This window comes from Cyanidioschyzon merolae, chromosome 6, assembly GCF_000091205.1.
Source record: "Cyanidioschyzon merolae strain 10D DNA, chromosome 6, complete genome".
Classification (NCBI taxonomy): domain Eukaryota; phylum Rhodophyta; class Bangiophyceae; order Cyanidiales; family Cyanidiaceae; genus Cyanidioschyzon; species Cyanidioschyzon merolae.
In genome coordinates, this window is record NC_010132.1 from 463,026 (window position 1) to 477,075 (window position 14,050).

Below are 14,050 nucleotides of genomic sequence, written 5' to 3' on the forward strand. Positions count from 1 at the left end.
GCAGCTCGAATCCGCGGCAGCATCGGCCAAAGCTCGAACGTATGCGACGTGGAGGAATACCACGTTCTCCCATAGAGGGATGCTACCAGGCGTCAGGGACAAAGGTCTTCAACAATTCGATAAAGTTGTTGCTGTAGTAGGAGCCTTCCCTACGAGCGAAACTGAGCACGCTACTGGAATCCGCTTCAGTTAGAACAGATGATGATATCCTCGTTCTCTTCGAATTCGATCGTTCATACAACGTGCGCCCTGCGCTGCGGATACCTGTAGATGCTCCGATCGTTTCGGCCGAAGCAAGTCTCATGGACTGAAACAACAACAAACCAGTACTACTCTGCTTCATACAGATCGCGACGCTCTAGAGACACTGCCGTTGCGACTTTGGTGCAAGATGGCCATGCATGAAATCGGACGGTTTGGCGACTGAATCGCTGTGTTTTCAGGACCACACAAACGAGATGTTGATAAGCAGCGACGCCCATGGTGGCTTCTACCGTCGCTCCAGCTTCCCCTGAAATGATCAATCGGTCGTTTTCTACCATAGATCCGAAGCACGCTTTAAGAATGTCTTTTTTTAGCGCGGAGCGCATCCACTTGTTTGTCACTGTGTTCCCCAACCATCTGCGTACTGTGGCATGACTGACCAGAAAGAGGAACGCAGTCCTCGTTCTACTGTTCCGTACTAAATGCGTATCCAACGGGCAACTCGTCTACGATTGATTCAGTACATGGCATCCGGAATTCGATCTCCTGCTATATACCACATCTGAGGGTGAATCAAGATTGACTTGGGAGACTATGTTCATCGAACGAGTGCTGCAGAGCGTATCCATCGCTTGAACCGGTATTAGAGTTCGAATTTTTTGGAGATGTTTGTCTGATTGGATACGGCATCTCGGGTAGTTTCTAAAACCGGTTTATCGCTGCAGGTAATTCCAAAGTTTGGTACCTGTAATGCAGTTTCCTTCTCGTTGCGCGATGATTCCAGAGCGTAGGGCGCGGTGCATCGACCCCGTGAACCGCACGGTACGCCAACACTGTCCCGTTTCCGGATGACGCTCGATGCAGAATGCTTTCCTGCCCGGCACACGTACTGATCGAGCCTGCACTGGTCGGCAGAGCATCGGAATGGGGCTCATCGTGAGCCCGCCGAGGAACTACGGTCCATACCTGAAACCGATGTGGGGTTTTGCGTAACCGAAGATACTCTGTTCAGACGCATCGGTGCTGCAGCGGAGAGAAACGAGCAACCCGCGGGCTACAGGTTATACCTGTACCCCAGCGAGTGAAGCACCGATCCCGGGGAATGCATCGAAGAAATGTGGCATTTATGTGCATTGCAACACTCAAGCACAAAACCCTCAAAGCTCCTTAGAACGCTACAATGTTGGCTGGCGTGTCGAACACATGTAACGCGGTAGCGCTGCAGCAGCTCGAAGACGCACCGTTGACTCGTGTTCGTTGATTATTCTAGCAAGCAGCTTACGAGCAGATCGATAAACGATTGTTAATCATCGCCGCTAGCATGACGCTTGCTGTTGAGCGGAACCGCGCGGAATCGACCTGCGCCCCGCACGACGGTACTTTTTGTTCTGCCGCCAGTGTGTGTGTGTGTGTGTGCTTCCGTTGCGTACAGCTAGTTCGTGGTGCATCTGCGTTTCCGGGCTCCATCCTGTATGAGACTTGAGATTCCGAGTTCTCCTGCACGCGTCTGGGAACGACTGTGGGTGCAACACGCGGCGGGCGCCCCTATTTTGTACACTGCTCGTCGGAGCGAGCAGGGAAACCAGAGCGCAAGCCGGGCAGTATCGCATTCGCAAAAGGAATCCCGTAAACGCGAAACAACGTCAAACACTCGCAGATACCAGCGTATCTGTCGGTTCTAGTCGCTGCATACAACCAGTGTCCGGACACAAATACACACCTATTCAATACGCCCGGGGTTTGCGTTACGACTCTTGTGCGCATCGCTCGTCGCCGATAACCGCTCTGGAAGCTGGTCCACATGAAATGGGAACATTTCGCCCTCTGCTATCGCTCGAATGCCTTCACGATAGCTGGGGTACCACAGATCTGCCGAGCCGCCCAGCAGGACTGCCTTTGCCGTGTGGTTGCGGATGCGCTTCTGGAGGCGGGATTCCGAAGAAATCGCGCTTAACTGACCCGTTCTGGACTGCGCTGCATAGTCCTCAACCTGAGCACGCGTCGCAGGTTCATTGTCCACCAGGTTGAAGACGCCCTTTGCTCTCTGTGCAACACCGCTGAGCAGGAGACGCGCAGCGTCGGCAACGTGTATTCGATTCACCAGCGTATCACGCGGTCGCCGCGATCCTTGCCTAGTTTCGCTGTGCTCGTGGTAGGCCAACATCGTGTCCAGGACACTGCGACGTGTCCATCCACGCTTGCCTCTTAGCGATGGTGGAATCGGACCGTATACGGCCCCAAGTCGGAAGCGGGCGAGTCGCACTTCCAGTCGATGTGCGAGCTCTCCTGCTCGCTGTTCAGCCTGCCAACATGCCGCTGCTTTCTCTGTGGATAAGTCGAGTGGAGCGCTTTCGTCGATCCAGGACTCTCCTCCAGGCGCATACAGACTCGTGCTCGACAGGAGACCTATCCACCGTAACGAGGGGAGGAGTCCGTCTCCGACTACGTGCTCCAACCAGGAAATCCATTCGCCGTGCACAAGTACGTGTGTGATCAATTTCAGGTGATCTGGCTCAACACATTGTGAAAGCGACAGGCAAACTCGATCTTGGAGCAGCAGGCGATAGTCAGCGACCTCCGAACCCTGACGATAACACGCAACGACGCTTTGTGGCAAGGCTGGAGCCGAGTCTTCCGCGCCTGAATGTGGCTGCGGGCTTGTTTCACAGTGCTTTCCGTGCACCCAAAGGCAAGCCACTGCAGTGGTAACATAGCCCAGAGGCACAATGAGTAGGCTTGTTGGCGAGGTCTCGCGCTCAGTGACGAGCCTCCACGAGCTGAGACGGGACGCGAGCCCAGGACGTTGCAATCTACTGAGCGCTCTCAAGGGAAAGCGGTGACCTGGTAAAGTCCTCGTCGGCTGCTGCACGAAAAGAAGAGCAGGGTATGGTCTACCACGCCTTTGAACAGTGGTTTTCGCGGTTTGCATCAGTACGGCAAACGTCGAGCGTTCTTGGGAACGAGTTGTTGCTGCGAGCGTATACACCCTTGACAGAATAAAGCGCAAAAGGACCTCTTAGCCAGCTCTGGTGGACACACCCAAGTGTGGAACTCTTCCAGCTATCATGAAAACCAGCCTTTGCGGATTCTTTCTGCGACTGCTTCCCCTGCTACCGCTCATATGTCCGGCCAAGTGACGTCAGTCTCTGCATTCACACCTGCACGGCTTGCAGCACCCGACGAATATTCGCAGGAGTTTTCAAGTCCAGATTTGACCAGTTCCGACTCTCGTTGACGCATGTCATGAACTTTTGGAATTTGCGATTCATGTTTCGTCTGCCGTTCACAGCTTGTTTGTTTACAGCAACTGTGCATGATTCGCAGCCATGACATCTGATTGTGGTGAGGTGTTCTCCTATGCCAAGCACAGCTCCTCCTGTTCCTGTTCCTGTTCCTGTGAGGTCTCCCCTATCGCACGTGAACGCTTGCTCCGTCGCTCAGTGCATGCGAGTGACGGGTACAGAGGGCTCGTCACGATACTATACTCCCTTTTGCGCGTCTGCTACCGTACGCTGGGATCACGGGTTTCTTCTAGGCGACATCCTCAGGGGTTACGCTGCACGCTGTATGCCCAGGCATACGCTGGTCTATTTCACAGCGGATCTGTGGAACGCTGTGGTATCCATGACAGGAACAAGTACCGGAAGAATGATACAAGCGAGAGGCCGCTAAAATGAAAACCTTCTCTCCATGTACACTCCATTCATACAAAGCAGCGACGCACTCCACATTGAAAGCGCTCGTTACGATCACTCGAGTCCGAGCCCAGGACCCTCATCCACGTAAACGGAAAAGACGCTCGCGCCCCTGCGAGCATACTCCGAGAAGGGCTTCATGCTGCTGTCTAATGCTGTGCCGTGGATGACGGCAACGACAGATCGATTTGTCGCTCGAACTGCAAGGATTCTTTGATGTGACAAGTTTCGTGAGCTTGCGGCATACGCTTGTGAAGAGCCCGTAACGAAACGATACCGAGTTATTCGTCCTCGTCAGTCGAGCGGCGCGTATCGCTGTGCCCACGAGTTGCCTTGAAACGTACAGATCAAAAACTTGGAGGATGCGTCATTGGGGCGTGCTTTTCTTAAAAAAACAGAAGCGTCAAGGCCGATCCCTCCGCCTTGGATACTGGTATCGATTATTTTACGAACCCCTGTTCCGGGGCGTCGCAAGCGATCGTAGGTCCGGTGACGAAGCGCACCCCGACGACAACACGTCGAAGGAGCCGCTTCCAAAACTACGACCGAGAATCCGAAACCTATGCATCCATCGGCAAGTGCATATGCCTGCGCTTTGTGTTTCTCGATGTTGCCCATTCGAAACCAGATTAGAGAAAACGAAAAGCCATGAAAAGCGCTAGCAATGCAGTGTTCCAGGTTCACCTAACACTGGTATAGAGGATGCCTGCACAACAGCGCTGATGCAAAGTTCGTACGGTATCCCAATTTTCCTCGCCATTGCCTGATGTATAAAACGTGTTACCTGGATTAGAGTGAATGAGTGACACTTACCAGACGTCTTGCATTTCCAGGAAAAATGGCTTCTGGGAACGCACAACGCACCCTTCTGAGTGCCTGCAGCGTTCACGTTGATGCGTTCACATAACAAGTTGCAGGTTTCGCCTCAGCCGGTGACAGAATAGGGCGCAAACTCTTTTCCGTGCGGCGAAAGATGGGCACGCGTGCATCACCTGGGCACGAAGCATCCGAAACTGATGCATTCCACCAAAAAAAGTGTCACTGCAAAACTGTGCCGGTTTCACTGCGTCTCTGTGGCACAGTCGCTGTCCAGTTCGCAGGCTCGGGGGCGACGAGACCCGTGTTCTCTCGGAGGATACCCTGGACCGGCGCTGGCAGTCGAGACAACCCGGTAGGGGCTCTCTCGCCCAGAGACGCCTCGTAGATGCGGCGAGTTGCATCCAGTTGCAACAAGCGACTGTGGATCGCCGTCCGTCTAGGGAGCAACATTCAGCAGGAGACGCCACAGCGCATAGTTCGGCAGACCAATGAGCCCGGTCTCGCGGCGAATGCATTCAAGCATCTCGTAAAGCCGCTCTCGCGGGGCCTCCCGATCCGTAGAAACCGCTCGTTGTGAAAGCACGGCAAGAACAGTGGCCAGCACACGATAGCTTCCAGCGCTTGTGAAATAGACAGCGCTTCCTCGCTGCAGCACCGCTTCTGCTGTCGCCACAGCTTTCAAAAGCGCACCTTGATCTGTACCCGTTTCTGCGGCAAGTGACCCGTCATCGGGCCATTCTGCTGTCATCAAGAGGCGATTGCTGGGCAATGGCACCAGAAGCAGACGAATGCCCAGGCGCGTCGCACTTACTTGGAGCTGTTCCCGCTCCGCTGGGTTTGTACAGTGGACACGTTCGTGTGGTAGAAAAACGATCACGAGTCCGAGTGACCGGTCGGTAGACGCGGCTACGAGTGAAACGAGCGTCGTTTGGAGCTGTGTCGCAGAGAGGAAGGGGCCCACAAGCACTGCAGGATTCACCGATAAGCTGATCAAGGTTGGCGTTGTTGCCGTACTCGGCGGCGAAACGATATCCTCGCATACCATCGTGTGATTCAGACAAGTGGTTTCATCGCACAAACGTCGAAATCGTGTCGGTCGATGTTCGTACTGAATAGCGTCTTCTGCTTCCGATTCTATTGCGTAGATATATTCCACGTCATCCCACGGCGGTCGGACAATGCTGAGTTCCCAGGTATCGGGCTCCGAGGCCGCACGCTGTAAGGCCACAAGACCTGGTTGCGTCCATAGCCCCAGTTGATACACGTCGCCGGTGGCGTAGACTTTCTTGATCAAATGCTCGGGTTGAGCAGGAGCCACTGGCCTTTCGATATGCACGCGCAACTTGATCAACGTAAAAGCATCTTGCACTGCTTCAATGTAGTCGTGAACTCGAACCGGTTTGGAAGCACTCGAACGCGAGACCGAGCGAACTCGAGGACGAAAAGCATCCAACCATGCGTTATCCGTTGAGGAGTGTCGCAGTATCGATTCAGCTGTGGTGATAGAGGCTGCGCCTGTGCGTTGCACGCTGTATGCAGGCACTTCAAATATTACTCGTGTTGCGCGTCGATCACCTAAACGGTCGTCGAGAAAGAAATATACGTAGCGAATGGATTCGCTGGTGAGTGCGCCCGTCGAAAACAGCGCTACAGTCAGGTAAAATGTGCGTCGCTGAACAGAGAATTCCAGCTTACGAGCGACGTTCAGATTCCAGCTTCCCAACTCCATCATGTTGCCTGTCATGCAAAGACTCAAGTGATTCGCAGCGGCTTCCATTTGTTGTAGCACGCTGTCGTCACACTGAACGGCAAAATGAATGCATACATGTCCGGGTGATGAGGTTCTCTCGGCAACAGCGGTATCCGTTTGTTGCGCTAGCACGCTGCTCGCCGGCATGTGTGCGGCTTTCTCTAGGAAAGGTGCTGCTGAGTGGTGTGCACCACCAGCACGCAACACGGAAGCGCTGCTGGTGCTCTCTAGGAAAGGTGATGCTGAGTCGTGTACACCACCAGCATGCAACACGGAAGCGCTGCTGCTGCTGCTGTTGTTGTTGTTGTTGTCCGTCGCAGCAACGCGAGTATCGCATTCCGTTCGTGTGAGGGAAGGCAGCGGTTCCGCCTCCGCCTTTGGCGATGGGGTGACTCGACTCGCTGGCGGCGTCCGTAGCCTTACGTCCAAGCGAGGGTGCACGGTGTGCGCACTCATAGAGCACTGCTTCGACGCCAGCGCTGCCTCGATATGCTCTTTCTGTGACCGGGTTTGCAAGCGAGGACGCAGTGCAGAAGCGCCTGGCAAGACGTCCAGCTGGAGCACCAGCGCTGGCGCGAAGTATGTGCTTCTCTTGGGCAAAAACTGGCTAGAGACGGACTGCCATATCGACGCATAGCGGTTCTCAAGCGCAGCCAACCGAGCAAGCTTCCAGTTCGAGGCGGTTCCTTGGAAACAGTTTGGAACCTCAAGCGCTGTGAGTCGAAGCGTGCTCACTGCTTCAGGGTCCCTGGCAAGGAATCCAACACTCGGTACTCTCGCTTGTATAAGCCGCTCAAGTTCCAATGAACCAGACGGCACTTGCCCTTCGTCCGGGCGTTTCAAGCTCTCTGACGCCGGTGTCAGGTTCCAGACTGCGTCGCGAGGCGATAGCCTCCGCTCGGAGACACGGCAGGAAAGCCGTTGTTCCCATTCCAGTTTATGTGCTGAGAGGTCCGTACAGTCCAAGAAGACTCTCGTCCCGTAGTGGAACGGAGGTGCTGCAGTAGCCATGCACTTTCAAAGGCGAGCACACGCCCTTCTCGAGCGCAGTACACTGCGACCTTTTCTGAACCGCTGTTGTTACCAGCTTCAACAGCCTTAGCCTCTAAGGTTTGGCTTTGGCGACCCAGTGCAGTGCCCTTCTCGAGCGCAGTACACTGCGACCTTTTCTGAACCGCTGTTGTTACCAGCTTCAACAGCCTTAGCCTCTAAGGTTTGGCTTTGGCGACCCAGTGCAGTGCCCTTCTCGAGCGCAGTACACTGCGACCTTTTCTGAACCGCTGTTGTTACCAGCTTCAACAGCCGTAGCCTCTAAGGTTTGGCTTTGGCGATCCAGTGCAGCGTTTGCGGCGACGCCATAGCACCACAGCACCAGTTGTCTACGGAAGCCGTCTGGGGCTTGACGCGTTCCTGAAGCGTACTTTTCAGACTTTAGCGCTTCTATCAGTTTGCTTTTGGATTGTGGGACCTCTCTAATATGGAGACACATATAATTAGCGACGAGGATGAAAGACTCGCTAGACAGCGAAAAATGCTCTTCGAAAAGTTCGGGATAGAAGCGGACACTCTGGGGGACGCGGCACCGTCGGCGGTACCTCCGAACAAAAGCGCTGAATACACGGAAGCGGACCGCGTTGGTGTACTAGGCAAGACGTCTTGCGGACAGGCGCAAGGTCAGAGGGCGATTTCACCCCCCAGCACTCCCAGTGTGGTTCAAATTGCAGAGGAAAGTCAGGATGCAGACCTTCATAACGCAACGCCCGACCCCCAGCGAGACTACGGACTGCGTCTGCTTGGAAGCAGGTTTCATTATCGCGCAAGCTTGCACGAACAGGCTCGAGCATCACGGGAACTGTTCGCGGTTACACCAGTGACGGCGTACGCGTCGCCGCTGGTGGAGAGCTCAGCGCACCGCATTGCTGTGCACGACCACTGGATCGCTTATGCGGTGAAAAACCATATCCGGTTGCTCGATAGGCTCCAAATCCAGCGCGCCCTCCTGAAAGGCCACGAGGGCCCTGTCGAGGAGCTCTCCCACGCACCGCAGTGCCCACAGCTCCTGCTCTCTAGTGCAGCCGATGGTAGTGTAATCTTCTGGCGGCTCGAGGGTTGGGATGGAACGTCGCGATCGCCGAGCGAGCACCTACAGTGGCGCTTTCAGCTCTCGAACCGACGGAGTTCCCGTATTGCGCTCTCCCCAGATGGACGCTGGATAGCCTTCACAGAGGACGCTCGGGTACACGTGCTTCCCGTCACCGCTGATGGCGATGTGGAAAGCAGGCAGCACACAGTGATTCCAACAACGCATGAGGTTCGTGATATTGCTTTCGTTGCCAAGGCAGCTGCAGCTGGTTGGTTGCTTGTTTTAGCTAGTGCTCATGGAATGGTACATATCGCTGAACCGGAGCACGGCACGATCGTGGGGGAGTTCTGCGCTCACAGTGGGGCGCCAGTGGAACGTGTCCTCAGCCTCGCGCCGCAGGTGCTCGTCACTGCAACATCGTGTTGTACAGAGCTGTGGTATTGGCGACTCGTTGGGCTCTGGGCTCCGCCGCAGAGCGGCAGCGTACAGCTCCTCGCGCGCTGCTCTTTTCATGAATATGCGAGCTTGGGGCCGCTAGCGACCGATCCCGAGGGAGAATTCCTCTTTCTCGCGAATCACGAGACCAGGCAACTTTTTGTTCTGCACCATGCGAGTGGAACCTTTATCCCGGATTATTTGGTGCAGGTGCCTCTGCGGTATTCGATTGCCAGCTTCTGTGCGACTCGTTCTGTTCGTCGAGAACGTGACCTGGATGAGAAGTCTGGACTACCACAGTTGCGTGAAAACGTCTTTCTTGACCTGTGGTGCATGCATGAAAAGTGTATTCAGGGGTATCATGTACGTCGCGAACACTTGGCGCCAGCAGGAGAAGCACCCCCGGCCGAGTTGTCGCTCGAGAGCTCCAATCATGACGAGAACTATAATGATCTTGATGACCCTGTTCATGATGATGATGATGATCGTCATCGTGCTGTTGGTGCTGCTGGTGACGATGATGATCATGGTGATGCTGCCGGAAACCGGGTGCACGGGCGACCTGTGCTGGACGTTTCAGCTTCGCAGCCACTCGAGGGGTTGATGTCGACGTCGCCGCCGGTGCTGGTGACCCACACCCATACCCTGTACGAGGCTTTTCGGAAGATCGCTCCGCAACTGAAGCAGCGAAGCTCAAGCTCCAGAAAGCACTCGGCCATTGGCGTGGGCAGCGCTGCCTCAAGCTCTCCGAGTCCAAATGCTGGCGACGCTGCCTCAAGTTTGCCAGTCGATGTTCGAACACTTGCTCCAGAGAGCAATGGTGAAGCTGGCGCTGCTACGCCAAAGCGCGGAGACTTTCCAGATCAGGCGACGAGCGCTGGAATGCCTTTGTTCACGGAGAAGCGCATTCTGGAACTTGAAGCGCGACTGACGCGTATAGAGCAGCTCCTGCATGAACTCATGGGCACGGTGAACCACACCAGGTCGGAGACAGCCTCGACGATGCACGGTCTTCTCCAACAGATTGCCAAAGAGCACCTCGTGCCGGCTCTGATGCGCACCAGTGCCGAGACGGCAACATCGCTCTCTCGAGCGCTCGACGAGGCCATACGGGTTCGCTTCAAGCCGGTTACCGAACAGCTGGAACAAGCGTTACAGCGGACACTGCAATGGCCCACGTCAGGACCTGTGTCTTCTGCTGGAATGACGGCGACGACACTGGTGCCCACCGGGTACACGGCACCGACACCGACACCACGAGAGCAGATCCTGCGATGGCTGCATCAACAACCGATGCCGGACGAGGATCGAGCGTTTCACGCAGCGCTCAATCTAAGTGATCTGGAGACGTTGGTCTGGCTCTGCAAGCAGTGCTCTCCGGAGCTTGTCTGCGAGAAGCTCTCCCAGCCTGTGCTCCTCTCTCTGGTCCAGCAGTTAGGTTTCGATTTGCGGACCCATCTCGAATGCAAGTTATCGTATTTAGAGGAAGCGGTGCCGCTGATTCAACCGAAAGATCCGATTATCGCTCGGCATATGGAACCAACCATGCGTCAGCTTGTGCATAATCTAGATGAACAGGTTTTACATGCTGGTGAAGAGGTTGCACCTGCGCTTCGGACGCGGGCTCGTTTGCTGCGCAAGGTCGCCACGCTGTTGCTCCTTTCACCATCGCCAGCGAGTTAAAGGACTTGAGTGGAAGTACGCTTTAGGTCCGATCGTAAATTTCCTATTGCGCCTTGTTCTAATGTAAGTGACACAAAGGACTTGAGAAGAGGTACGGTTTAGGTCTGATCGGAGATATCCCGTGGCAGACTTGCCTTCGACAATATCCTGGAACGCATCGTGCGACGAGCGCCATACCGCGCACTACGATGTTCGCAGAGCAGTGGACCCTGGAACGCATGTACCAGTACTTCTTGATTCGGCTTTCTGTCTCGCTGGTATACGAGAAAAGGGAGTGTCATTCGCAGATCGAAGAAAGGTCGCGGAAAGACTTGATGGTACAACTGCGGCCTTGCGAAAGAAACACAGGCAAACTTCAAGTTACCAATTCAACGTTCAGCAGGTAGATAAGCAATGCTTATCGTAGCAGCTATTCGGCAAGAAAAGCAACCAAACGGGAATGCCCCGAACATTATCCGCATGACTGTTTCCTCGTCGATCCATGGTTGGCGGCACATTCCCTGCGAAAAACTGCACGAGAGGCAATAGGATATGGAGTTTCCGTATCTTAGATACGAACAAATATGAAGACGCACGGAGGGTAAAGGAAATAACGTGCGTCCAGATTGGTTTCATACTAACTTGCAAACGCTCAGAAAAAGAGCGATGCTTGTTCATCTCACTCGTTGAGCCTGCATTCGAAGGAAATGCTAGACATGTCCATGGGAACTCAAGTAGCGGCAAACATGTGTTTCTAAATAAAAGACAAGCGACAGTGAAGACTGCATCAGTCCTAGCGTCAATGGGATCATATGGTTGCCTCTATATCGCCACACGGATCGGAATGTTCAACAAATTATGCTTCTTCATCGGAGCATTTCTTGGCTTCTTCTTTGCACAGCTTTCTCACCTGATCTCTGATAAGATGGTGTTTTATCGCGCCAAAGCAGTCGTGGAGCATGCAGCTGCTACTGATATTGAGCTGCTCTTCATGCCAGCCTATTCTATCCAGTTCAGTCGAGTCAAAAGCGTGTTCTCTGTTGTCGAACGCCATCATTTCGCGCAGAGATCAATGGACTGGTCGTTTGAATCCGTGACACCTTTATTCGACATGTCGACCTCTGTTGTCATTAACCCTTAAATGCTCCGTTGTGTCTTTGCTCATGCACCAAAGAGAGTGCGATGCAACCGTGCTGCCCGTGGGCGTACTCGCGGCCGAGAAGGCAATGGGAATGTACTTGAGGCATCATTGGTACGTTCTAGAAATGACGAGTTTGTTTTCGAGTTTCCTCCCGGAGCTTCTTCATCCCGAAGGAGGCACCGAATATGGACTATACCGTGCACAACAATGCAATGCAGCTATGAAAATAAGAAGACGAAGAAAAGCATGAAATTTCAGAGGAAATGACGAACAGGAATCGGAACGAATACCTATCGCAATGGAAAGAACCGTTTGAATCCGTGTTCACGGCCACGGCACAATGACATATCGACGACAAGAATCTTTCAGACTGAGAGCTATGCGACACCATCCAGGTTTGCGCAGCTTCCCTCGCCTTGATGCACGTCATCGAGCAACTTTTCACAAGAGATTACGACGCGTGACTGCCACCTGTCCACATTCTACCGGAATTCTAGGATCGTACTTTCGTACGAGTACGCAAACGATGCTCGGGGCAGAAGCTGTAGTACAGCCTGACCGTAGGATCAGGGATTCGTAGACACGCTTCCCAGAGTACGAGTTCTTGCCGCCGCGCCACGTCAGTTAATCTCGCTTCTACAGCTCGGTGCCAAAAAGTAGCAAACGAACCTAAAAAACCACGGGCTGGTCAATTTCGAGCGCCTCATGAGTCGCACCCCGTGCGCATTCGAGTTTCATCTTACCTACCCAGAAAAGTCGACGTTGATGGAAGAAATTCATGGGGCGAAGATCATGGCGATTGATCAGCGAAATGGTCCAAGAGCAGAGGATGGTACATAGCTCTGGTGAGGTGTCCCAACGAGAGCAAGAGTCGCTTCAGAGCGTCCAGGCTAACCCTGTTGCGCTTCGTCTTGGGCCGTCGGGCGTTGTATCCTGTAAATAAGTGAAACGTAACGCATGTCTTGCTTGCATCAAGCGCTGCGACGTCATTCTGAACAGATCCCACCGGAGCACGGCAGACATACTACCCGAATCCGAGTACGCTCGCCTCCTCAAGGTTCTGTCCGAACATGTCCCAGCAGGTGAGACTGAGACCCATCGCATTGCAGCAGATATGTCTATCGTATACGATATGGTCTTGTCGTGATCTTCGGCGCGTATCTGCATGCAGATATGAAGCAGTGAACCAGCACTGCGAAGGGCATTGGCGAAGCTCATGCAACGACTCGCGTTTACAGGCAGAAATTGGAAAGAGGCTGACATTGCAATGGAACCCCACCGAGTATCCATCCGCATGCACTTTGCCAAACCGAGGCCTGAGTCGAGCATCGAGATTCGTTGTCAGCCGTAAAAGGTAGATGAAGAGAAAGGCTTCACGGCGGACGTGGATCTCGGGTTGAAGGCCATCATGGTCGTCGCCGTACCTCTGGATCAAGAGGACAGCACCGATGGCCGCAGCGGTAAGCAGAGGAAGCTGCTCAAAATCATCCAGGGCTCTATTGGATCCAGTGTCGGGCACAGTGGACGCCAGCAGGCGAGCCACCAGGTGAAATGGTGGTGTCAGGACGCCTCGCGACGCTCTGACTACGCGATCGATCCCAGCTGGATATGTTGTGTGCTTCCAACTCAGAGCGTACATGAGCGTCCAAATAACGAGCGCCGATGATCTTCAGCGGATGTCCATGAGATCGTCCAGCGTTCGCCAACGGTTTCTATTGTCAAGCGGCATACATCTGCCATCTTGTTCCGTTCGCTGGAAAAATGGCATGTGGGACATGTCGTGTAGTATCACGGGAATCTGTTTCGTTGGATGAGCTGTTGCACACAAAGGCTGCATTGCCGCTCCTTCGACGAGTGCGTACGCTAACTGCATGAATCGATTCTCTCGCAGGCCCATCGATGTGTGCGGGACGCCATACCCACATATAATGGGTACGAGAATGCCCGTTGAAACTTTTAGAGACTATGTGCATAAAACCGAGTCGAGTGCACGAGATCATGGTCTATGGACAGCGTACCATACGTCAGATGGCAAGGCAATGGAAAGCGAGAAGCGCGCTATCGTATGATTCCATCACCGGCAAGAATACGCGCAAGCACACACTGCACCGAGTCCCGGAAAAAACGTCGATCAACATCCGGACACTTTGCCTAGTTCAGGAGCATCCAGCGCTTACGTGTCGAGAAATGCGTCTCGAAAGAATCGTTCAGAAGTTTGTATAGGCATTTTACTGAAACGCTGGTGACTTGCGGTGGTATTC

At 54.0% G+C, this 14,050-nt stretch overlaps 4 protein-coding genes across 4 annotated transcripts, besides 1 other annotated feature; 2 read left to right on the forward strand and 2 right to left on the reverse strand.

Moving 5' to 3' along the window:
* Positions 1 to 916: part of a sequence feature (repetitive element) that runs on past the window's edge.
* Positions 917 to 1,924: 1,008 nt separating this feature from the next.
* CYME_CMF166C (hypothetical protein, conserved) lies at positions 1,925 to 3,133 on the reverse strand (the record flags this gene model as incomplete). The annotated part of the gene is made up of 1 exon (XM_005535749.1): positions 1,925 to 3,133. One exon carries the CDS (start codon positions 3,131 to 3,133, stop codon positions 1,925 to 1,927), a length of 1,209 nt encoding a protein of 402 aa, XP_005535806.1.
* Positions 3,134 to 5,154: 2,021 nt separating this feature from the next.
* CYME_CMF167C (hypothetical protein) lies at positions 5,155 to 7,479 on the reverse strand (the record flags this gene model as incomplete). Its single annotated transcript, XM_005535750.1, has 1 exon — positions 5,155 to 7,479. The coding sequence occupies one exon, from the start codon at positions 7,477 to 7,479 to the stop codon at positions 5,155 to 5,157; it is 2,325 nt and encodes a 774-aa protein (XP_005535807.1).
* A 466-nt stretch (positions 7,480 to 7,945) lies between these two features.
* CYME_CMF168C (similar to autoantigen) lies at positions 7,946 to 10,669 on the forward strand (the record flags this gene model as incomplete). The annotated part of the gene is made up of 1 exon (XM_005535751.1): positions 7,946 to 10,669. The coding sequence occupies one exon, from the start codon at positions 7,946 to 7,948 to the stop codon at positions 10,667 to 10,669; it is 2,724 nt and encodes a 907-aa protein (XP_005535808.1).
* Positions 10,670 to 11,150: 481 nt separating this feature from the next.
* On the forward strand, positions 11,151 to 11,789 carry CYME_CMF169C (hypothetical protein; the record flags this gene model as incomplete). The annotated part of the gene is made up of 1 exon (XM_005535752.1): positions 11,151 to 11,789. One exon carries the CDS (start codon positions 11,151 to 11,153, stop codon positions 11,787 to 11,789), a length of 639 nt encoding a protein of 212 aa, XP_005535809.1.
* Positions 11,790 to 14,050: the final 2,261 nt, after the last annotated feature.